This window comes from Lepidochelys kempii, chromosome 5 (assembly GCF_965140265.1).
Source record: "Lepidochelys kempii isolate rLepKem1 chromosome 5, rLepKem1.hap2, whole genome shotgun sequence".
NCBI classification, from domain to species: domain Eukaryota; kingdom Metazoa; phylum Chordata; order Testudines; family Cheloniidae; genus Lepidochelys; species Lepidochelys kempii.
In genome coordinates, this window is record NC_133260.1 from 101343985 (window position 1) to 101364108 (window position 20124).

Below are 20124 nucleotides of genomic sequence, written 5' to 3' on the forward strand. Positions count from 1 at the left end.
ATTTTCCATCGCAAACATTTTGTTGAAAAATTTCCAGTCAGCAGTGTGAATATCCATTTTCGCGTGATTTACACATACACAGCTACAGAACTGCAAGTGTGAAGTTGGAAAAGAGGCTGTTTCAGGTTGGCCCACAAACAGTCGGTTCATTGTATTTTGAACCCCCTAAGCCAAATGAGCTATTCCTGTAGCAATTTTATTTTTTACCTTTTTTCAAGCTCTATTTCCCAGTCTGGAGAAGGACCAAAGGGTTATTTGAGGTCAGAGACTGGCCAAAAAAAAAAAAAGAAGAAGAAAATCTGAGACAGTGAGCGGTTGTCTGGTCAGAGAAAGAGAAATCAAGAGTAGGAAATGCAGTCACTCAGTGCCACTCTCCACCTCACACTGCATATTCCTCACCCTCCTTTGGAAGTGCTCCCCATGCCGCCACACCCTTTATGGCTCCCAACTTCCCTGGGTTACTTGTCTCCCTCTTGCAAAGCACGAGGGTGCACAACACAGTAGTAACACTTACAGCCAAGGGTTTGATTTCCAGCTCTCGTAGACATACTCGTGCTAACACTCTAAAAGTAATAATGTCGCTGGGGTAGCATGGGTTAGCCGTGTTAGTCTGGACACTGTGGATATATACTTGGCACGGCTAGCCCAGGCCATTACTCTGGCTACGCTACTATTTTTAGTGTACAAACTCGATGGGAGCTAGCATGAATATGTCTGTGTGAGCTGGGAATCACCCCCTCCTCCCAGCTCCAAGTGTAGACATTCCCACATGGAGAAGAGAAGGTTCCTTCTTCAGAGGCTCCACTCTGACACCCCTTCCCCCCCCCCCCCAAAAAAAGGTAAATTGCCAGAAAATCCTCATTTCTTTAAGGGGACAAAAAGATATCGCCCTGAAGGGAGAGGTTTGATCCATTCACATTTGAGCTATGGGGCAGCACTAGAAATGTTTTGCGTTCCAGTACAGTAGGTTCTAGAAACATCAGCATAGTTCCTGTCCCCACTTATAATACTCTTCGAGTGAGGTTTCCCAAATGCTGCATAATCCTTTTTTCACTTCCTCCGTATGGAAAGGCCCTTTTGGAAACCCAGATTAAGGGCAACTCTTGAAGGAAGGGGGTAGGTTCAAGGCCATGGCTTCATGACAGGCTCTGTTTTTTCCTCTTAAAGTCCTTCACCCCGGAGATCATTCCTGTTTTTCTGAGAAAAGAACTGGCTGGCCCTCCCTGTGCCTGAACTCAATGGTGAGACAGCTTCCTTCAGACAAGAGTGATTTGCTCCCTCCCTCCACTTATAGGTGTACACACATGAAAACTGGTGCTGCCCCTCACCCAAGTGGTTGTTAGAGGCTGTTCTAGTGTTGTATTCAAGAATACTCAGACAAGTCACACACAGGGAGGTGGATCTGGATTTCACTCATGACAGTACTGTGCAGTATCATTGGTTTACTGCTCTTAATTTTGTTCAACCCAAGTTTTACTTGTTTGGTTACCATGATATGATGCAATACGATTTAGCTTGTAAAATGTTATCTGTTCTGCCTTTCAGTGTAAAGCTGTGTTTGTACAGCCCCTAGCACAATGGGGTCCTAGTCCATGGCTGGAGCTCCTAGAGCTACTGCCACGAAAATAATAAGTCATAATATTTGCATCATGAACAATATGTTATTAAAATGGACTGTCAACCATGCAGTTCACAACTCCTCCAACCAAATAGTGATCCTTCCTGTGATTGCCTCACTAACTGAGAAAAACAATGGAAAGTGAGGGGTGCATGAGTTGACATAATACACAGAATATGCATGTAGTCTGAAGAGTTGCATGAGAACTAGCTGCTGCATGAAGAGCTATATGGAAGACATTATGCACTGCATAGTGGAGATAGTATCTAAGCTACTGTGTTCTGACATGTAGTGTAAAGTTGAATCTAGATTATTTTTAAACACATGAATTCTATGTATCTGTGGCTTGAGGTGAGCTTTGGCTCACTATGATATTAAGTATTGTTATAGATCTTTTATACATGTCTCATTTACCTATCGTCTGAGTTACGGTGCCCTAGATGTTTAAAATATATGGCATTGTTTTTAACAATATTTGTGGGGGGGAATAATCTTTTTTGTTAAGCTCTTGTTTTAGAAACTCAAGATTTTTGTTTCCTCACCAGTTTCATTTCCTTGGGTCTTGGAAAAGCTTTAACTCCTACTAGCGGAGCTAAGCCAGCTGCAAATTTTAAATGCCCGCTTTTCTGCCATTGACAGCAGTTGGATACGGACAACAACAATTAAACGTAACATACATAGAGGACTATTACCCTTTTGCTAACACTTTAACACCACTGCCTTGAGACTCAGAATACACTAATTGAGCCAAATCCTCCGCTGGTCTGTATAGGTCCAGCTGTGTTCAAGACAGTGGAGCTAAACCACTTTACACCAGCTGAGGATCTGGCCCATCATCTTACTGGCCAACAAGGACTGGCTGAGAATCCTTTTGGAATCCATCAGTGCTGTTCCGGCCAAAAGTCACTGCTAAGAGATTTGAGGCATTAACTTCTCCCTGTTGCAGGCATAGCTGTCCTAGGCTCAAATGGGCAAGTTAGTGAGAATGGCCCCAAAATTGAACATAGGTCTTCTGCCAGACAGTGGAAAGCACGTCACTAAGAACACGGCCGCGGTCCTGCAGCTATTTTCCTGCTGCTTGTCTCTGTGGCGGAGCTGCAGGAAGGAATGGTGTTGTTTGAAGAGTTAAGAATCGTGTGACTGACATAGTGTTATAACAGAGAGACAAGGTGGGTGAGGTAATCACTTTTATTGGGCCAATTTCTGTTGATGAGAGAGACAAGCTTTCAAGCTACAAAGACCTCTTCTTCACATCTGTGTAACTTGAAAGCGTGTCTCTCTCACCAACAGAAGTTTGTCCAATAAAAGATATTACTGCGCCCACATTGTCTCTTTAATATCCTGGGACCAACACACCTGCAACAACAGTGCAAACGTACTGTTATAAGTAGCCATTGTGAAAATTACCATAAAATACTTTATAATGAGAGATAGGATAGATAACCCTTTACAGCACAGGGGGGCAGTGACTCTCATACAGGCAATTAGGGAAAGCAGTGTTTTGCACTGAAGTAGACTAAAAGTAAGTGGGAATTAGATTCCCACTGCAATATGTGGTTGAGTATAGCATATGTGTGGCCAGTATTGCATATATTCAAGGAAAGCTCCCTGCAGACTAGTTCCAGTGTGGGAAGAATAGGAAATTGTGGTGAAGAGGAAGGTGAGTGAAACTTCAGTGTCAATTACAAGAAAAAGTTAAAGGAGTCTTTTAAAGTAAGATCTGAAGAGAGGAGATGACTAAGGTTTTTATCTGCACGTAGTAGGATTAGCTGGTTTTAATGTATTGGTAGAGTTATACTGGCAACCCCCCAGTGGAGATGCAAATTATACTAGCTGAAGAGTGCTTTTGTCAGTGTGGCTTAAACCAGTTCCGCAAATGGAATAAGTCACCCAGCAAAAGGACTTTGTTCAGTATAGCGGCATCTACACTAGGACTTTTGCCAGCAGAGCTGTATCAGTTAGGGCAGGGGTGGCCAGCCTGCGCCTAAGAAGGAGCCAGAATTTACCAATGTACTTTGCCAAAGAGCCACAGTAATACGTCAGCCGCCCCTCATCAGCTCCCCCTGCCTGCCAGCAGCCCTGCTGATCAGCGCCTCCCCATCCTTCCCCATGCCTCCTGTGGCATGCAGGAGGCTCTGGGGGGAGAAGGAGTAGCGAGGGCATGGCAGGCTCAGGGAAGGAGGCAGGAAGGAGCGGGGGCCCTGCAGGAAGGAGTGAAGTAGGGGCAGGGTCTGTGGCAGAGTCAGGGGTTGAGCAGTGAGCACCTCCCCACCCCCCAGCACATTGGAAAGTTGGCATCTGTAGCTCCAGCCCCGGAGTTGGTGCCTATGTGAGGAGTCACATATTAACTTCTGAAGAGCCACATGTGGCTCCGAAGCCACAGGTTGGCCACCCCTGAGTTAGGGGGTGATTTTTTCCACACTTCTAATGACATAGCTATGCCCGTGAAACTTCCATAGACCAAGTCTACACACAGTTTTTGTTGCAGTCTCATGATTTTGGTGAGGGAGGGTGATTTTATTTTTTGTTGAAATCGTACCAGTACAACTCCTAGTGTGGACGCAGTTACCTAGGTGTAAAGGTGTGTTAGTCATGGTCTACATTTAAAAGGTTTGTGGGCATAGCTATGTTGGTCGGGGGAATGATTTATTATTTATTTATGTTGCTGCCAGAATGATGCTGACAAAAGCCTTAGTGTAGATGTAGTTAAACTAGCAGTCCAGCATCAGATATACCAGCAGAAAAGCTTTTTTTGCTGACACAAGTTGTGTCTCCACTCAGGGGATTTATCAGGAGAGCTCTATTGGCAAATCTTTTAAGGGTACAGAAGGCCCTATACCGCTATTACTTATTCCTCTTCCCACATGGGAATCAGCTATGCTGATATAAGCACATTTATATACCGGAATAACTATTTCCATGCTGAGGGTAGGGGAAAGGCTTGAGCTACTTTAACTGTACCAAGATAGTTAAAGCAGTACAACTTTTGTGTATAGACAGGGCTTTAGTAGCTCAGCTGTTTGCTGTTGGGGCTAGAAAAATGAATTTAGGGAGCAGGGAAAAGCGATTGGGGAGGGAACATGAGTGTGTGCGTGGGATGGGAAGAAGATTAATGCATCATTGAGATTTGGCAAATAAACTGAATCACTGAATTTTTAATGTAGATTAATGTCAGATTTCATTAGTCTTTGTTCTTTGCAGGAGCTCATGTACTTGCTTGGATTCCTGTGGGGGAAAGTTTGGACTTGTGGTATTTCTCTGGAGGGTTCATTTGTTTGTATATAATTACTCAGGAAGCTGTGTCCGTCACAATATGATAAGCACAAGGAAGATGGTAGTGTTCAGGAGAGCAACACTGGCAGCGTTATCTGATATGTTTTTAGTTCCTTAAAGCCAGGTTTTCTTGCCAGTTTAAGGCAGATGTTCAAATAAGACCTGATGTGGAGTGTTAAATATTATTTAATAAACAAAAAAGTACTCGCGTGTGCACAAGAGCGGGAAGGTGGAAGAAATGTAACAGGCTTAACAGTTACTATCCATCTCATTTTGTTCTATTTCTGCACTTGGCGACTGGGCCCTCCCTCTGGTCATTGTAACAGAAATTCGTGCCTTATGTCCAATTACCAGTGAAATGAGCTGAACAGCATTGGCACTGCAAGTCCGCACACGTTAATGTTTTAATGGAAGTTGGTGAATTGCTGTCTCTGGGACCAGTGCCACTGACACCTGTTTAGCTGGAGGTAAACGATAAATGTTGAGATGGCTTCAGTCTTCTTGACCTAAAGAACAAAAATTGGCACAGTTTATATCTAGTCAGGCTTAAATTCTCTCCTATAAGAGGGCAGTGGATCATGATAAATGCTGCGCCAACAGTCACAGCAGAAGGATAATGCTGGCTTCTGAACGTGTAAAAACCTGGCCCCCGCAGGTTTTTACATCCTTCCACGCCCTGCTGCCAGGCTTGTCAAAAGTCTGGCTAAGTCAATCAGCTTTCCTTCAGAAGACTCCTTGTTTGGTCAGGAGTGCTGCTGGGTCTTCTCTGAAGAGGGTTTCTGTTATGCTGGGAGGGTGGGCCAGTGTACTTTCAGTAAGGGTTAGGGAGGGGAGAAAGCTCTAAAAAGCTTTTTACAAAGCCTCTGGATTTCAGATACTTTCTGGATCCAAAACTGAAATGTTGAAGCTTTATTTTTAAAATGCAACTTGTACGATCACCATGTTCACTTCCAAAAACCTCCATTTTCATTCCTTCATGTGGCAATGTAGGCAGAAAATCTGAAAGAACCACCACGCAAGGTCAAACAGAGAAATTAATTTACTGTACCGAGAAGAAATATACTGTTAATTCTAAAATGTGTGATTAAGGCTGTTGACCTAAATACCTCATTTATTAAGAAGTTATAAAACATGGCATCCAGAAATTTTTTTTTGTGGGTTTCAAAGGCAGAGCTGTGATCAAGCAGTTAAGTGTGAACTCTAAGAATAGCCACCGTCTCTAAAATATGTTGTTCCCATCACCTTTTGTAGTGTCTCTCTCCTGTTATTTTGGCATAATTTTTCCTTCATAAATCTTTTTATAAATCCCATTTATAAAAATACACAGTCAGAATCTTACCCATAGGGTGAAACGTACCTAAATGTATACATGCATTTCACAAGTAACCCGAAAGCATCCCAACGTGCCCTGTGGGCAATATATTATGTACCGTATTCATAAGATACCCTTCACATTACAGATTTATGCTAAAAGTATCCTAATGTTTCTGACAGCTCATGTGTGACATGGATATAATCCATAATTCTTAGAGAGCTAATCTAAGCGGTTTATTTTCCGATACTGCTGATAGGGCTATATCTCTTGATGTCGCAGCAGTTGAGATTCTGATGGTAACATATTGTTTGTGGGTCATTGCTTTTGTCTCAAACAGTAGGTTGGAATAGAATAGCAAAGGTTAATTAAGTTTGTCTATCAAGGAAGGACAGATATAGATGTCTCCTGCATTTTCCATGCTAGAATCAAAGTAATTCAAGGCATGGTGTCATTGTCTTTTCTTTTTTTTTTTTATCCTGCAGAATGTGCTTAGTAGGTTTTAGAAGTGAACAAAAATACTCTGAACAGTACTAATGTAATAAGACTGAACATGTCTATAGCAACTTTTCTCTAAGGATCTCAAAGCACTTCATAAATGGGAGGTTTAGTTCGTTAACACCACCCTTATAAGGTAGGGAAGGTGTATTATCACCATTTTAGAGATGGGGAAACTGAGACATAGACTTGTTAAGTGACTTGCCCAAGGGTCACACAGCCATCTGGTGGCACAGCAGAGCCCAGAAGCCAGTTGTCTTAATTCTTAGTCCTGTGTCATAAGCAGAAGACCATCTTCTCATCTCACACCAGAACACTGAGATCTGAATTCTGCTGTTTTTAAAAGAGAGTTATAAATACATGTTAGATGCCATTTTATCTCATCTAAAAATGGCTTAGTTTTTAGGGAAGGGAAAGGAGCTAATGTTAAAATAGTTAGCAGCTAGTACTATGTATACATACACGGAAGCCAAAAAAACTTTGCCAGAATTTTAAGGCAGCTTTGGTGGGGGATAGTTTATGTATGAGCCATTGAGGAAGTGGAGTCATGGAGTTCGTATGTTAAGGGACCTGCCCAAGATCACACTCCCGGACCTGTGCTCTTTGCAGCATCTGTCTCCCCCATAGATAGGCACTCCAGGAGAGATATGTGACTTCTTCCTTGTAGCTTTTCTCCTGGGGAATGGGCTGGGCCAGCTACAAAAAGACGTGGTCAGCTCATTTTGTTTATTTTGCAAGGGGTTTAACATAGAGGCAGTCAGCTTCTTCACAACTAGCTATTGCCCAGCTCATCCCTTCCCAGGGCAAAATCATTTGGAGAGGGCAATGGAGGAGGGAAATTCTGCAAGGATCTTCTCTGAGTTCCCCCCAAATCATTCTCTGGGGTGTGTGAGGTTTCTTCTGCCCCTACCCCGGGGAGCCATGGATTCCCTGGGATCTGCAAGGACACTCTGCACCGGAGGTGCTCAACACAACTCCCTCCTTCCTTGACACTGCTCCATCCTGGGCCGTGTGGCTCTGAGGGAACTACTTCACCAAGCCTTTCCCCTAGCTCTGATTGTCCCAGGAACCTCACTGAGGACCTGGTCCCAGCGCCCTTTGAACTCTGTGGGGTCTTTGTCATTGGCTTTGATGGCAGCAGGTTCAGGCCCTGAAGGAGGATGTCCACGCTCTCTGGGTGTATATTTTTTCTGACTCAGTGTTTCCCACACTTGCAGTTTTATCACAGGTCACATGATATTTGGTCTTTTTCTTAAATCTCATCTTTAATTTTTTAAAAATGCATTTCTTGTTTGTTGAAACTCCCATGATTTTGGGGACCTGACTCATGATCTTTGAACAGTTGGGGTTGGCAGTGCTTGAGTTTGGTCTGCCTAGTTCCTAATATGTGGCTCTTGATTCTGTAGAGAGCCCTCTGCAAGGTACCTGCTGGGCAGAGAAGGTGCTGCAAGGAGTCTGGAAAGATGGGGCTGGGCTGCACCCACCTCTTCTGCAGTGATGGGGAGGTTGCCCTGGTGGGATTCCCTGGGATGATCTGAGTTTGTGGAATGTCTTATTGTTTGAGCTCCTGTAACATTCACAGAGGCAACGGTTCTGTTGCTTTGTCAGCCATCAGTGGAGAGCTGGAGGCTGTGTGTATGCTCTGGTCATTATGTTAAATGACTAAAGGCTTTCGTTTAGCAGTTTTTAACACACAAACACATATGAACAACCTACAACTGCCTGTTGATGCAGAGTACCGTCTTTTCAAACAACAGCAACAAAAGAATTCCAAAGTTACAGTTTACGTGGTTTCTTGGCTCACTCATATTTATTTCATGCATCATTTTTCAAGTCTGTCTCACCAGTTATCCTGCTGCGGTACACAATACATCCTTTGATTCTATACTGCATTTGCACAGTATACCAGCAACCGTGAATATTGGCCAAATTCTCTTTCCCGCGCCCCCCCTCCTTATGACTTGCAGCTCCCATTGAAGTCAGTGAGAGCTGTGGCCTGGCTGTGCATCTGAGGGCAGAGATGGGCCCCAAAGGATTCCCAAATGCAAAGAGGAGTGATAATGAAATGCAACTGGTAGGAGATGCCTAGAGATGAGAAACCCAAGAGCGCTGAGCAAGGGCAATACCATATTTACAGGTGATGGGGCAGCTAGGTCAATAGATGTCACCCTTCCTGCATTGTAAAAAAGAGTGATTGGTTGTATCCTATAACTCTTTGGAAAAGAGGCCTGCTAATCATGCCCCAGCAAAAAGTGTGCAGGTTAAACATTCTTATCACTAGCATCTAGAGGCCCCAACTGTCCTCTCCCTGTCCTAAAGAGCTCGCACACTTTGTGTGAGGTAAATTGCAATAGGTGGCTGTAACAAACAAACCAACGGAGGAAAGGGTGGGCGAGAAGGGAGGCTTATATTGTGGGTTTATTTTAAATGCTGCTTTCAAAATGAAAGGGGTCTGTGTTCAAGCCAGAGCACAGGAGATGACTATTACCCCTGCTTTGCGGCCTGCCCCCCCAGTTTGACAATCTACCTCACAGCATCCTGCTGATAGAAAATGTGTCCCAATATGTATGGCAAGTATCCCATAATGAGGGTACCACTTCGTCCCCCTGGGCACCCCTTTGAACTCCCATTCATGCCATGAGCACCTTCCTTCTGACTTATCACCAATGGTGCAAGAACTCCCAACCTAGCCGAAGCTGAAGGGGTTAATACAGAGTGACTCCCCCGCCCACCAAGGTAATGATCTCGTAAGTCCCCATTTTTAATACAGTGCTAAGGTCAAGAATGTTTATGTTTGGTTGGTTTTTTACTGTTACTGTAAAATAGGGTAGCTAAGCGCTATGAAAAGGAAACCTTCTGGTTCAGATTTACAGTGGCGTATATTCTAAACAGTTTAATAAAACAAAACCTAAAGCTTTTCGATTTTCTTGAGTGGTTAATTCAATGCATATTCTTTGCAGAGCCAAAGCTGTCTGTTGGTCGGACTGTGGTTCATAGACTTGGTGTGGGTAATAAGATTATAAAACATGTCTCTTGCCGCCAGCTACCACGTATTAATACTAATAGTCGTAATAACTCATTGAATCCTGGGATTTTTAGGTGAGTTGTTTTTTAAGGAATGGGGGGGAAAGCTTTAAACGGCTTGAAGGAAACAGTTCATCGCCCACATCCTTCAGGGGAAGGAAACAAGACATTCATTCAGTGCCATTGAGCAGTTCTTCCATTTTATTGCTGCTCAAATAATATTATCTCCAGCAGGTGATATTTTTAGTGCCTGCACACAGACACCACACACACACAAACAGTTACTTTCAAGGATAGCAGGCCTAAAAACTGAGCTGCCAGGCCAGTTGTCTCATAATGCAGAACATGACAACATGATTGCCGAGGGCAGGCAGAGGTGGTTCTTCTACCATCTGCTCCACCATGCTTAGCGCTGACTGCCTTCAGAGATGCATGTACTGAGAAGGAGCCTTTGATGTTGACATTCAAAGCCTTAGGAATAGAGTGGAGCCTGCGTACCTTATACTGAGTTTCTGGCTTTCTGTATTGCATTCTCACCTTCTTAGGTCACAGAGGGCATTGTGGATTTGGAGATGGGAAGTGTGCTGAGCTTTACGTCTTAGCCCTGGCCTCCCTGCGTTTTGGGGAGTGCCTTACTATCTGACCTTAGGGCCATTGGTTTGACTTCTTTTAAGCAAGGCCTAAGCCCCTTCTGACTTCAAAAAGTTTTCAGAATGCTACCTGACAAGGAGTTGGTTCCTGAAGTTTGTTTAACATTGTCTTATTGCTCCCCTGCACTCTCATTTGCTGTACCAGGTAGAACATTTCCTGTTTTTCTTCCGAGTGTGATTGCAGTGACATGTTTGGTTGGATAAACATACAAGGGCCAAATTCTGGTGAAGCCCACAGAATACACTGGGTATAACTGCTGGCAGAATTTGGCCCACTGTCCGTATGTAACATGAGTACACTGTACCTTAGATAAGGAACTTCAGATGGCATAGTTGTACAGGTGTGCCTATGGATAGATTTACAGGTTTAATACATACTGTGATAATTTTTCTCTTGTCAAAAGCTTTTTATCTACTAATAATTTAATGGCAAACCAATTTGCAGAAGCTAGATAATATAGTATTACCTTCACACATAGGATTTTAATGTTTTTAGTAATTATGGCTTTCTAGGTTTCTCACTTACCTTTAACTGTTACATCAGCCTTACGGTATAGAAGTTTATAACAAATAATAATGCCAGTTTCTGTAAAACTAAAAATTTAAAGATATAGTTAATTCTGTTTGGGTACTTCACAGATATCAAGGATAGAGTGCAGATTAGGTTGGCCCAAGGGATTGGAAATAGGATAATCCTTCATTTCTGAGTTTTAGTCTTCATTCATCCTTGATCCAGGTTCAAGGTTTTTACTACCTGGAAGCAATTTGGGCTGTTTGAAATGAGAAAGGATGGTCTGGACTGAGACTTACAAGATCTTAAATTCCATTCCTGGCTCTGACAGATTTCCTGTGTGACTGAGGCAGTCACTTAATTTCTGTCTGACTCAGTTTCCCATTGTAAAAGAGGGATATTTTTCTACCTCACTGGGTTTTAAGAATAAATTCAATAATGTGTGTGAGGTGCTCAGATACTCAGTTGGTGGGATCTATATAAGTCTCTAGATTGGTATGCTCTGTCCAGTTTCTAGAGAACATGTGTGTGTCCTCATTGTAGTAACTACCATCACCAATTGGTCCCATGGTTGCTAGTCTCTTTGGAGAGTCCAAGGACTGAATGGCTGCTGAGACTGAACTATCTGCTGTTCATCTCTGCTGCAGTTCATCAAGTTTGAACACATAGACAGAATGGGATTAGAAAGCTCACAGTGATACTGTCTGTGTTGGAAATAAATAATTTTCTAAACAAAATTCCTAGGAAATGAATGTATTTTTTTCTTGAAATCTAAGTCAATAATATGTAAATGAAGGACCATGAGAAATTTCCAAGATGCAAATAAATCTCACTCCCCACCTCTGATTCAGTTTTTATACACTGCTGTTCTAATTCTTTCTTTGAACAGATGAAAAGCACAGAGAGCCGTCATGCCATGAGCTCCCAGTACAGGATGCACTCGTACTACCCTCCTGCCTCCTACCTGGGCCAGAGTGTTAGCACACCTGCATGTGTTCCGCAGATCTTCACTTTTGAGGACAGCCCCTCGTACTCAGAGTCTAAAGCAAGCGGTAGGTGCACAGTCACCCCAGATCTAATGGGGGTCTCAGATTTTTTTTTTACTGCACCTTGAGAGGACATAAAAAACTAGGATTATGCACAAGGTTGAATTTAGCAGTGCTGAAGGTACATATCGTAACCAGAGTTTACAAAGAGCAGTCCATTTTTGGATGATGTGTGGTGCTGGGATGCATATGACATTATGAAGTTCACTTTTTGGAAGTCTAATAAGTTAGCGTGGGAGGGAAGGTGCAAATTTCAGGGTCTTGTCTGCTCCTGCATTCGTTTTGCTAGATTGCAGGAAGAGCAACTAAAGGTTAAAATAATGCAATTTCCTATTCTATTCCTATTCAATCCCTATTCATATTCAATCAAATAAGATACTCCAGGGAAACATTTACCCCAGACAGTCCTGAGCTGTCTTTCGAAGAAGGGACAACCCCTTTATTTTTTAAAGGTTCTGTTCACTAAATATTCTTTTCAGGCCAGTACTTTCACAGGCCCCAATGGCTTTGCAATCCTGTTGTTGTCTCCACATGTGTTTCAGAAGACACTTCAGGCCCATCCGTCCAAAACCTGTGGTAAGGAAGGACTGGGTTCTCTGTGTGAAATAATTCACCCACCTCCATTCTTAGGTTTCAAGCACATCAGACTACATTGCCTGATTGAAAAGAATTCCAGAGAAACACATATTTTTCCCATCTGGTGTTTTTTCCATAACACTAAAAAGTTTATTTTTAAAATGTCTGTATACTAGTTTGTTTGTAAGGGCCTCTGGGTTTACGTGTAGTGGGTTAGCAGTTCTGACATGGAGCAATAGGACTATGAAGCATGAACAGAGCCTGAAAGCAATCAAAGTGCTGATCAGGGAATCGTCCCACTGTGCCAAATCCGGGTCGATTGGACAGAGGGGAAGACGTAGATCAGATGGATTCAGTGATGTGGAGAGGAGAAGTCACATGGACACACCACCTGTCTTTTAAGAGTTTCGTCTCACCCCACCCCAATTATGACTAAGCACTGGGAACATATGCTGGGAGTTCTCCATCCAACAATGAGTATCTCCACTCTCTTAGACCAGGGGCTGCAGTCCCATGGAATTTTCCTTCTGTTCTTTATTCCTATGAATATTTTCTCTCCTCCTTCATAACTTCACTCCCAGTGGATGCTTACTTAGCCAGAATGGTGTGAACAATGGAATGCTGTTCAATACTTGAAACTTGCCTACTCTGCAAGTTACTGGCTATGTCTGCTACAAGTGTTTGATCATTTAAAGGACAGGCTGCTTTCTCATATTTCCAGTACTTGCTGGTTTGGACTCTGGGCATTTTGTATATAATAGAGCAACTGACCTATCTCCCCATAGTTAATGATACCCCATCTTAAAAGATAACATCAGTGCAGCTTCATATATCAGCAAGCCCAAGGAAACTGCTTTAGTAACTTAGACAATTCCATTATATTGACATTAGTATGTTCGCTACTACTGTAAAGGTGATGGATCTGTTTTAAATCTTATACAATAACCCTCTTCCTTCCCTACTGACTATACACATATATTAAATGAAACATGTGATATGCTGTTTTCAGTCCTTTCTTCCTTTTCTCCAATTGAAATCATATCTTCACCTAACCTCATAACGCTGAAGTGTACCTGTTCCAAAGTCCATGAAGACACTGGACCCTTAGTCATCTTGTGGAAGATTATTAATAAAACACACCACACCGTTCCTGATTTTGCTCCAGGAGCATTTTTATTATTAAACACAAAACTGCTTTTTTCTTTCAAGTACACGTATTCATAGGTTTTAAGGCAGAAGGAATCATTGATTATTTAGGCCAATGTCCTCTGTAACACAGTCCATACAACCTCACGCAATAATTTCTGCATCAAGCCCATAACTTCTATCTGAAGATTGTACAGATTTATTGGAAGATCTGTGTATCAGAAGTCCATAAACTTCACAGAAACGTAACTGTGCAGTGATAGAAGTTCAATGGGACTAAACAGAAAAAGAAATACAAGTTAGAACAAAAATTTCAGAGTTAGCAGCCCTGTTATCCTGCAGCACTGGCTATTAAATGGTAATATTTCTGGTCAAAGGGCTAGTAACCTGAGGTAGTCTTATAATACATAGTGTCTGTAACCACACCAGACTTTTCAGTTGTAACTTTAACTTTATACAGACTTTGCCAGTTCAGGTTTTAGCACAGTTAGTATTTCAGTCAAACCATTTCATTAATTTTGTTCCACTAAGTTAACTGCCCAATTAGCCTGGAGCTGTTGAAAGGGAGGACAGATAAGCTGACCTCTGATTTATGTTCACTTTTGTTTTATGAATGGTGAGCAGAAAGCAGAAGTTTGCAGAAAGCTTCTGACATTCCCACATGAGGTCATGCCATGTTACAGTATGTTGCATTTTGTAATGGGATGACATTTTCTAAATGACAAAACACCATCACTTCAGCTCCTTGCAATTTTAAGCGGTTCTAAATACAACTGCTTCCAGCTGGCAGGGCTGGGGCCCTTCCAACTATAGCTTTATTAGTGGGGGAAAAAATAAGGTAAATTAGATCTAAATGGTGAAAGAATAGGCTATAAAGTTTGCCACAGACTCTCCAGTCCTGCCAAGTTTCAGATGAACTTAAAATAGGCAGAATGGAAAGGTTTTGGACTCTTAGGCTAAGTCTACAGTTGAAGCCGGGGGGGAGGGGGGTGATTCCCAGCTTGAGTAGACACACTTGTGCTAGCTCTCTAAAAGTAGCAGAATCACCACAGTAGCATAGGCAGGAGTGAGATGGCATGTGCTACCTGTCCCAAGTGCAAACCCGCCTGGACCCCCTGGATCTGTACTTGGGGCAGCTAGCCTGTGCCGCTGCTTGCTACTGCCCATGCTAGTGCAAGGGCACTACCATTTCTAGCAAGCTAGCTCAATCGTGAGCTCGTGTGAACGTGTCTGTATGAGCTGGGAATCATGCCCTGCTCCTGGGACAGACGTAGCCTTTGCTTTACTTCAGAAAGCTTTTTCCTTTTCCCTCCCTTAGCTTTTAATTCCCATTTTGTTTACATTTCAGAATCAAGAGCAATGGTAAAGAAAGACATGGGAGAGGAGACTATGAAGTCCATTGCATGTAAAGCACATTTGTTTTGGAATCAAGCTTGAGAGATCATGGTGAAAGTAGAGGAGAAACTGTAGGAATGTTTATAGCACAGTCACCACGATAGGAATCAATTAACCTGGGTCCCCCTGAGGAAGGTAGTCAGTCCGAAACTTCGGTGGGAATTCTTACAGGCCCAATCCGATGTCCGTTGAAATCAGTTGTAGTCTTTCTCTTGTCTTCAGTGGGCTTTAGAACAAACCCTGTGTGCTTAAAGTTAAGCAAGTGCTTAAGTACCTCAGTGATACCTCGATTCAGGAAAGACATGCTTAAATCCATCCCTTTCAGGGTAGTGCTTATACTTAATTTTAAGCATATCCTTACAGCCTATTGACTGAAAGTTACACGTGTGCTTAAGTGCCCTGCATGACTAGGCATGTTTTCCTGAAGTGGAACCTGGGAGTCTGGTCTGTGTGGACAGGTAATACATACAGGAAAGAGTTAACATCTACAGAGAAGGAAATTAAAGAGAATGATTACGCTCTCTTGCACACACACACATATACCTCCCCCTCAATTTTTAAATGAAGACCATCTTGTTCCAAGAAATGCACAAAATAAGCCCCCACTTCATGGCCCTACTGCTTCATATTTGTTTTGTGTATTCCTTTGTCCATGGCTAAGGAGGTTACTTGATTTTTAAGATGTGGGCCTAGGCTCTGTGAACATTTGAATTTTTTGTTTTCCTGTGGAAATCCCTGGAATGTTGGCAATACAAATTATGAGCTATCAGGGGTCATTGTCTGTGTTTTTACCGCAAAACTGGGAGCCTAGAACAACTGAGTTCTAATCCTATCACTGACACTGTTTCCTGTAGTGGCCTTGGGCAAGTTATTTGATTGCTCTGTCTCAGTTTTCACATCTGTAAAATGGGGATAATACTTTTCTTCCTGTGAGGTGGTGTGTCAGTGCAACAGCACTCCTTCTGGCCAAGCATGGCGCAGCACCTGAGCTCGCATAGCCTAGCGGGACTATCAGTCTATTCCTGGTGTCCAGAATCTGAAAACACTTTCTTCACTCCCAAGTCTGTCAAGGGTTTAGTAGGGGAAGCCAGGCCTGTCCACTCCCGCGGGTTCCAGCTCCGGGCCCTCGAGCTAGGTGAGTAGGATCAGGGTTCTTCAACTCTGACAGTGTCCTGAGCTCCTTCCTACCTTCCCCTGGATCTCTGCAGGCTCTCCAGCCTGTTGGTCAGTTCGTCCCCTTCTGGGCAGCACTTTAGTAGTTTGTTGGCAGGAGCTCCTTTCTCCAGCCTGCTTACTTCTCTGGCAGCTGCCCTGCCCTTCTGCTTCCCAGCCCTTTTATCCTCCCAGCTGCCGAGAAACTGCCAATCAGCAGTGGCCTGCAGTGCCTTTGGTTGCTGGGCTTGCAGGAGGTACATACATCCTAGGACACTTCCTAACCCGATGAATTACTTGCTTGTAAAGTGCTTTGAAAATATTAAATGTAGCATTGGTTGAAAAAGTTTCAGCAGACCAGCTTTCCGTCAGAAAATGCTATTTCATCAAAATTGAAACGTTTTGCCGGAACGTGTTGATTTTGATGGCATTTTTAGTGGAAATTTTTTTAAACGATTTGATCTGAAATTGAGTATTTTCCTGTTTCATTTCATTTTGACTCATTTTGTTTAGACTTAAATTTAAAAAATCCATATCGTAAACAAAAATCAAATTTTATCTACACACACATATATAAAATATATTATATTAGAATGTTTTACCATTATCAAAACGAAACATTTTGATAGGGCCATTTCAATGTTTCCAAAACAAAAGACTTTGGAATTTTTGTTCTGCACTAAATCTCAAAATTTTGACTTTTCAGAATGTTGGAATTTCCCCTGGGAGGGGCATTTCATTTTCCAGACTAGCTCTAATTAAATTATGTGTAAACGCTTAGTATGGTCTTTAATGAGCACTCTTATTTGATGTGATTGTTTTGCAAAAATATACATGAAGACAAAAAGAGCATACCCAAACATTTCACACTACGGCCATGTCTACCTTATGAGCTGAGGATGTTAGTTCCCTGCTTGCGTACACATACTTGCGTTAGCTCTCATTGAACTAGTGCTAATATAAGTCTCACTGTAGCCTCAGGAGCCGGGGCAGCAGCAGTGCAGACACAGCTGAGCTGTGCTGACTACAAACCCGCCTGAAACCGGTGGGGGTGTACTCAGCATGGCCCAGCTCTGCCGGCACCGCCGAAACTTGGGCTCCTGCAGCTACGCTGCTATTTATACTCATGCTAGCTTGATGGGTGCTAAAGCAAGCATGTGTACACAGGCGGGCAAACCACACCTCCTTGCTCAGACTGAGCCTGTCACCTTTAACATTAGCTACCCACAGGTGATCATTTGTGCATATGGAATTGCTTAGATTGTGTAACCCCGCCGATAGTTTGTCATCCTCTGCTTTTGCCACATTTTTTGTTTTTTGCATTTTGTTTGCAAAAAAGTGTTTGCTTTTTTAAATCAGCTGAATGATAGAAATATTGTCATGTACTTGTCCCTTTAAAATGTTAGTCCTGGAGTCATACACAGCCTGACACTGAATTGTCAGGCATGACAACAGCATGTGATAGCCAATGGTACTGCCCCGGCCACCATCTTTTCTGCCTTCCCAGCGTGAAATTGTTGCAGCAGCTGAATCTGTGAAACTAAAAGATCTTCTCTTGTATTCAAAGTCAAAAAAATCCTACAAGATCTGTGAGTAGCCAAACACGGCACACCACACAGAAAATATAACGACAGTCAAGATACACATGGGGTATGTCTGCAGTGGAGCTAGAAGGTGGACATATTGATTGACCTAGCATGCTAAAAATAGCTGCAATGGCATGAGACACAAGAAGGACTAGCTGTCCCTGTCCGAGACCATAGGTGCGTATTCAAGATGGCTAGTTACTTCTGCTGCTCCTGCCACCGCAGGTATGCTTCTGTTTTTAGCATGCTAGCTCTGATCAAGCTAGTGGGGGTTTGTCTCTTCAAGGTGAAATTTACACTTTTTAGCTTCCATGTACACATACCCTTAGGCAACTGGGCCCTCAAGGAGAGCTTTGCTCTGGTGTTCTAAAAGGAGTTTGTATCTGATTCAAACAGACCTTTGTTCATTTCATACTGTGACGCTATAGATCTAGTGGTTTGAAGTTACAGGAAGGGGGAAATGGGAGTGGCAGAGGTAGCTTTTGTGTAATGGGAGATGGCTAACTCCGCACTGAGGACATAAAAAGCCTGGTGAATAGAGAGTCTGATTCTCATTTACACTATGGCTCCTTTAAACCTCTCTGGAAATGTAAATGAGAGTCAGGCCTACTTTTTTAAACAGCTTTTTAAATTTAAACTTTTTGGGGAGCTGCAGATATTTCTGTTAGGAAATGTTAGTTCCTGTTAAATAAACAGATCCCAAAAGTACTCCAAAATTGTTTACATGTAAAGTGGAAGAATTAAAGTGATTACAAACTTTGCCACTCAGTGCATAAGGACATAGCAATTGCCTGACTGCATCAGACCAAGCTCTGTCTATGTGCCTTGTCTTTGTCAGTGACTAGCGCTAGATGCTTCAGAGGAAGAGAAATCCTGCAGTAGGCATATATAGGTAAATGTGTCCCCACATTATAAGAAATTAGGTTAATACCTAGTTTTAGATTGGCTTAAGGCCTGAAGCATGCAGTTTATTACCCCTTCCAAATTTATTGTTGGCATTACCTATTATAACTGGATATTCTTGTTATCTTATAAATGTTGAATCTCTTTTTGAATTTTGCGACATTCTTGGTCTCAAATTACTTCCCATGGCAATGAGTTCCACAGTCTAATTATGTACTATGCAAAAAAAAAATCGTATTGTGTAAATAATTAATTAAGCAGCACTGCTTAAAAAATTAACCTAAAGGCACAGTGAAGCAATTTTTAGTGTTCTGCCTGTTATGTGAGTCTAGATTATATTCAGACATAGTCTTTTGACAGTTATATTGTAATAAACCCTTGTGCTGCTGACAACAGCCACAGTTACTAGATGTACCACACACAGATACCCCAGGCAACTGGCACTAGAAACTTTCTCCTTCAGCGCCAGAAACATGGTCCTTGCCAGTTAGGCTAAAGGAGGTTTTCCTTTGCTAGTACTAGTATCAGTTCCTCTAGCCTTTCTCTGGACAAGCCACTAGAGTGCAACACCACACACACACACACAGCCACTGTATTGTGATATGCCCTCATACACCTAATTTCCATCTAATAATCTACAAAATGTCCACTCAACCTTAATTTTTTTAAGACTGTTCCAGTTGCACTAGTACGCACTGTGACTGTGTTTAGTCCATGCTATTTTCTGAGTTAAGCTTTAGCCCAAAAAAAGAAAAGAAAAGTTAGACATTTAAAATGTGGAAATGAACCAAGTTTTCAGTCTTCTTACTTAAGAACAGCTTGTCCAATTCACCTCAAAACTACCAACCCATCCCCCCGCTTTGGCCTAGGAATAAACATGAGGAATTTCAAGCAGGAAAGGAGGTTCTTTTTCCAGATAATTATATGGGAGTCAAAATGAGGCATGTAGTGGAAGCTATCTCAGACTCTTAACTGTGGAGCTAGTACCATTGCTTCATAATTTTTCTAATGCTTTATTGTAAAACATGCTGATCCATTGATGAAGCCCAATGAGGAATTTGAAACATGCTCTGGATTCTACCATTATAAAAGCAACTGTGGGATGGATCTCTTGCACCGGTGTCACAGTCAAAGGCATGTAAGAAACAGAATCCCATGTCTCATGACAAAAAACACCTTCAGAATTATTTCAGTGAAAGGAGGGCTGGAATAGCAGAAATACTACACACCGAAAGAATGTAAAAGAGAGTCTGGATTATGACATTTTTCTCAGTCTGCCCTGCAGCGTTTGAAAGCTGTGCATCTTTTTGATGCGTCTCAAGTACAACATTTTCAAATGAATCTATGCCCTTGGATGCCAAACAAGATTTAAAGAATATTTTAGTGTCACAGATCGTGCCTGAATGCAGAATCAGACATATGCCTGTCACAAAG

At 42.4% G+C, this 20124-nt stretch overlaps 1 protein-coding gene across 1 annotated transcript in view; it reads left to right on the top strand.

Annotated features, from left to right (window-relative positions):
* Positions 1-20124, top strand: part of DMRT1 (doublesex and mab-3 related transcription factor 1) — an 85213-nt gene that overhangs the window by 30868 nt on the left and 34221 nt on the right. The window contains exon 4 of the mRNA XM_073346247.1: positions 11776-11938. Coding sequence (XP_073202348.1) covers positions 11776-11938 — 163 coding nt within the window. The remainder of the gene's footprint in view (positions 1-11775; positions 11939-20124) is intronic.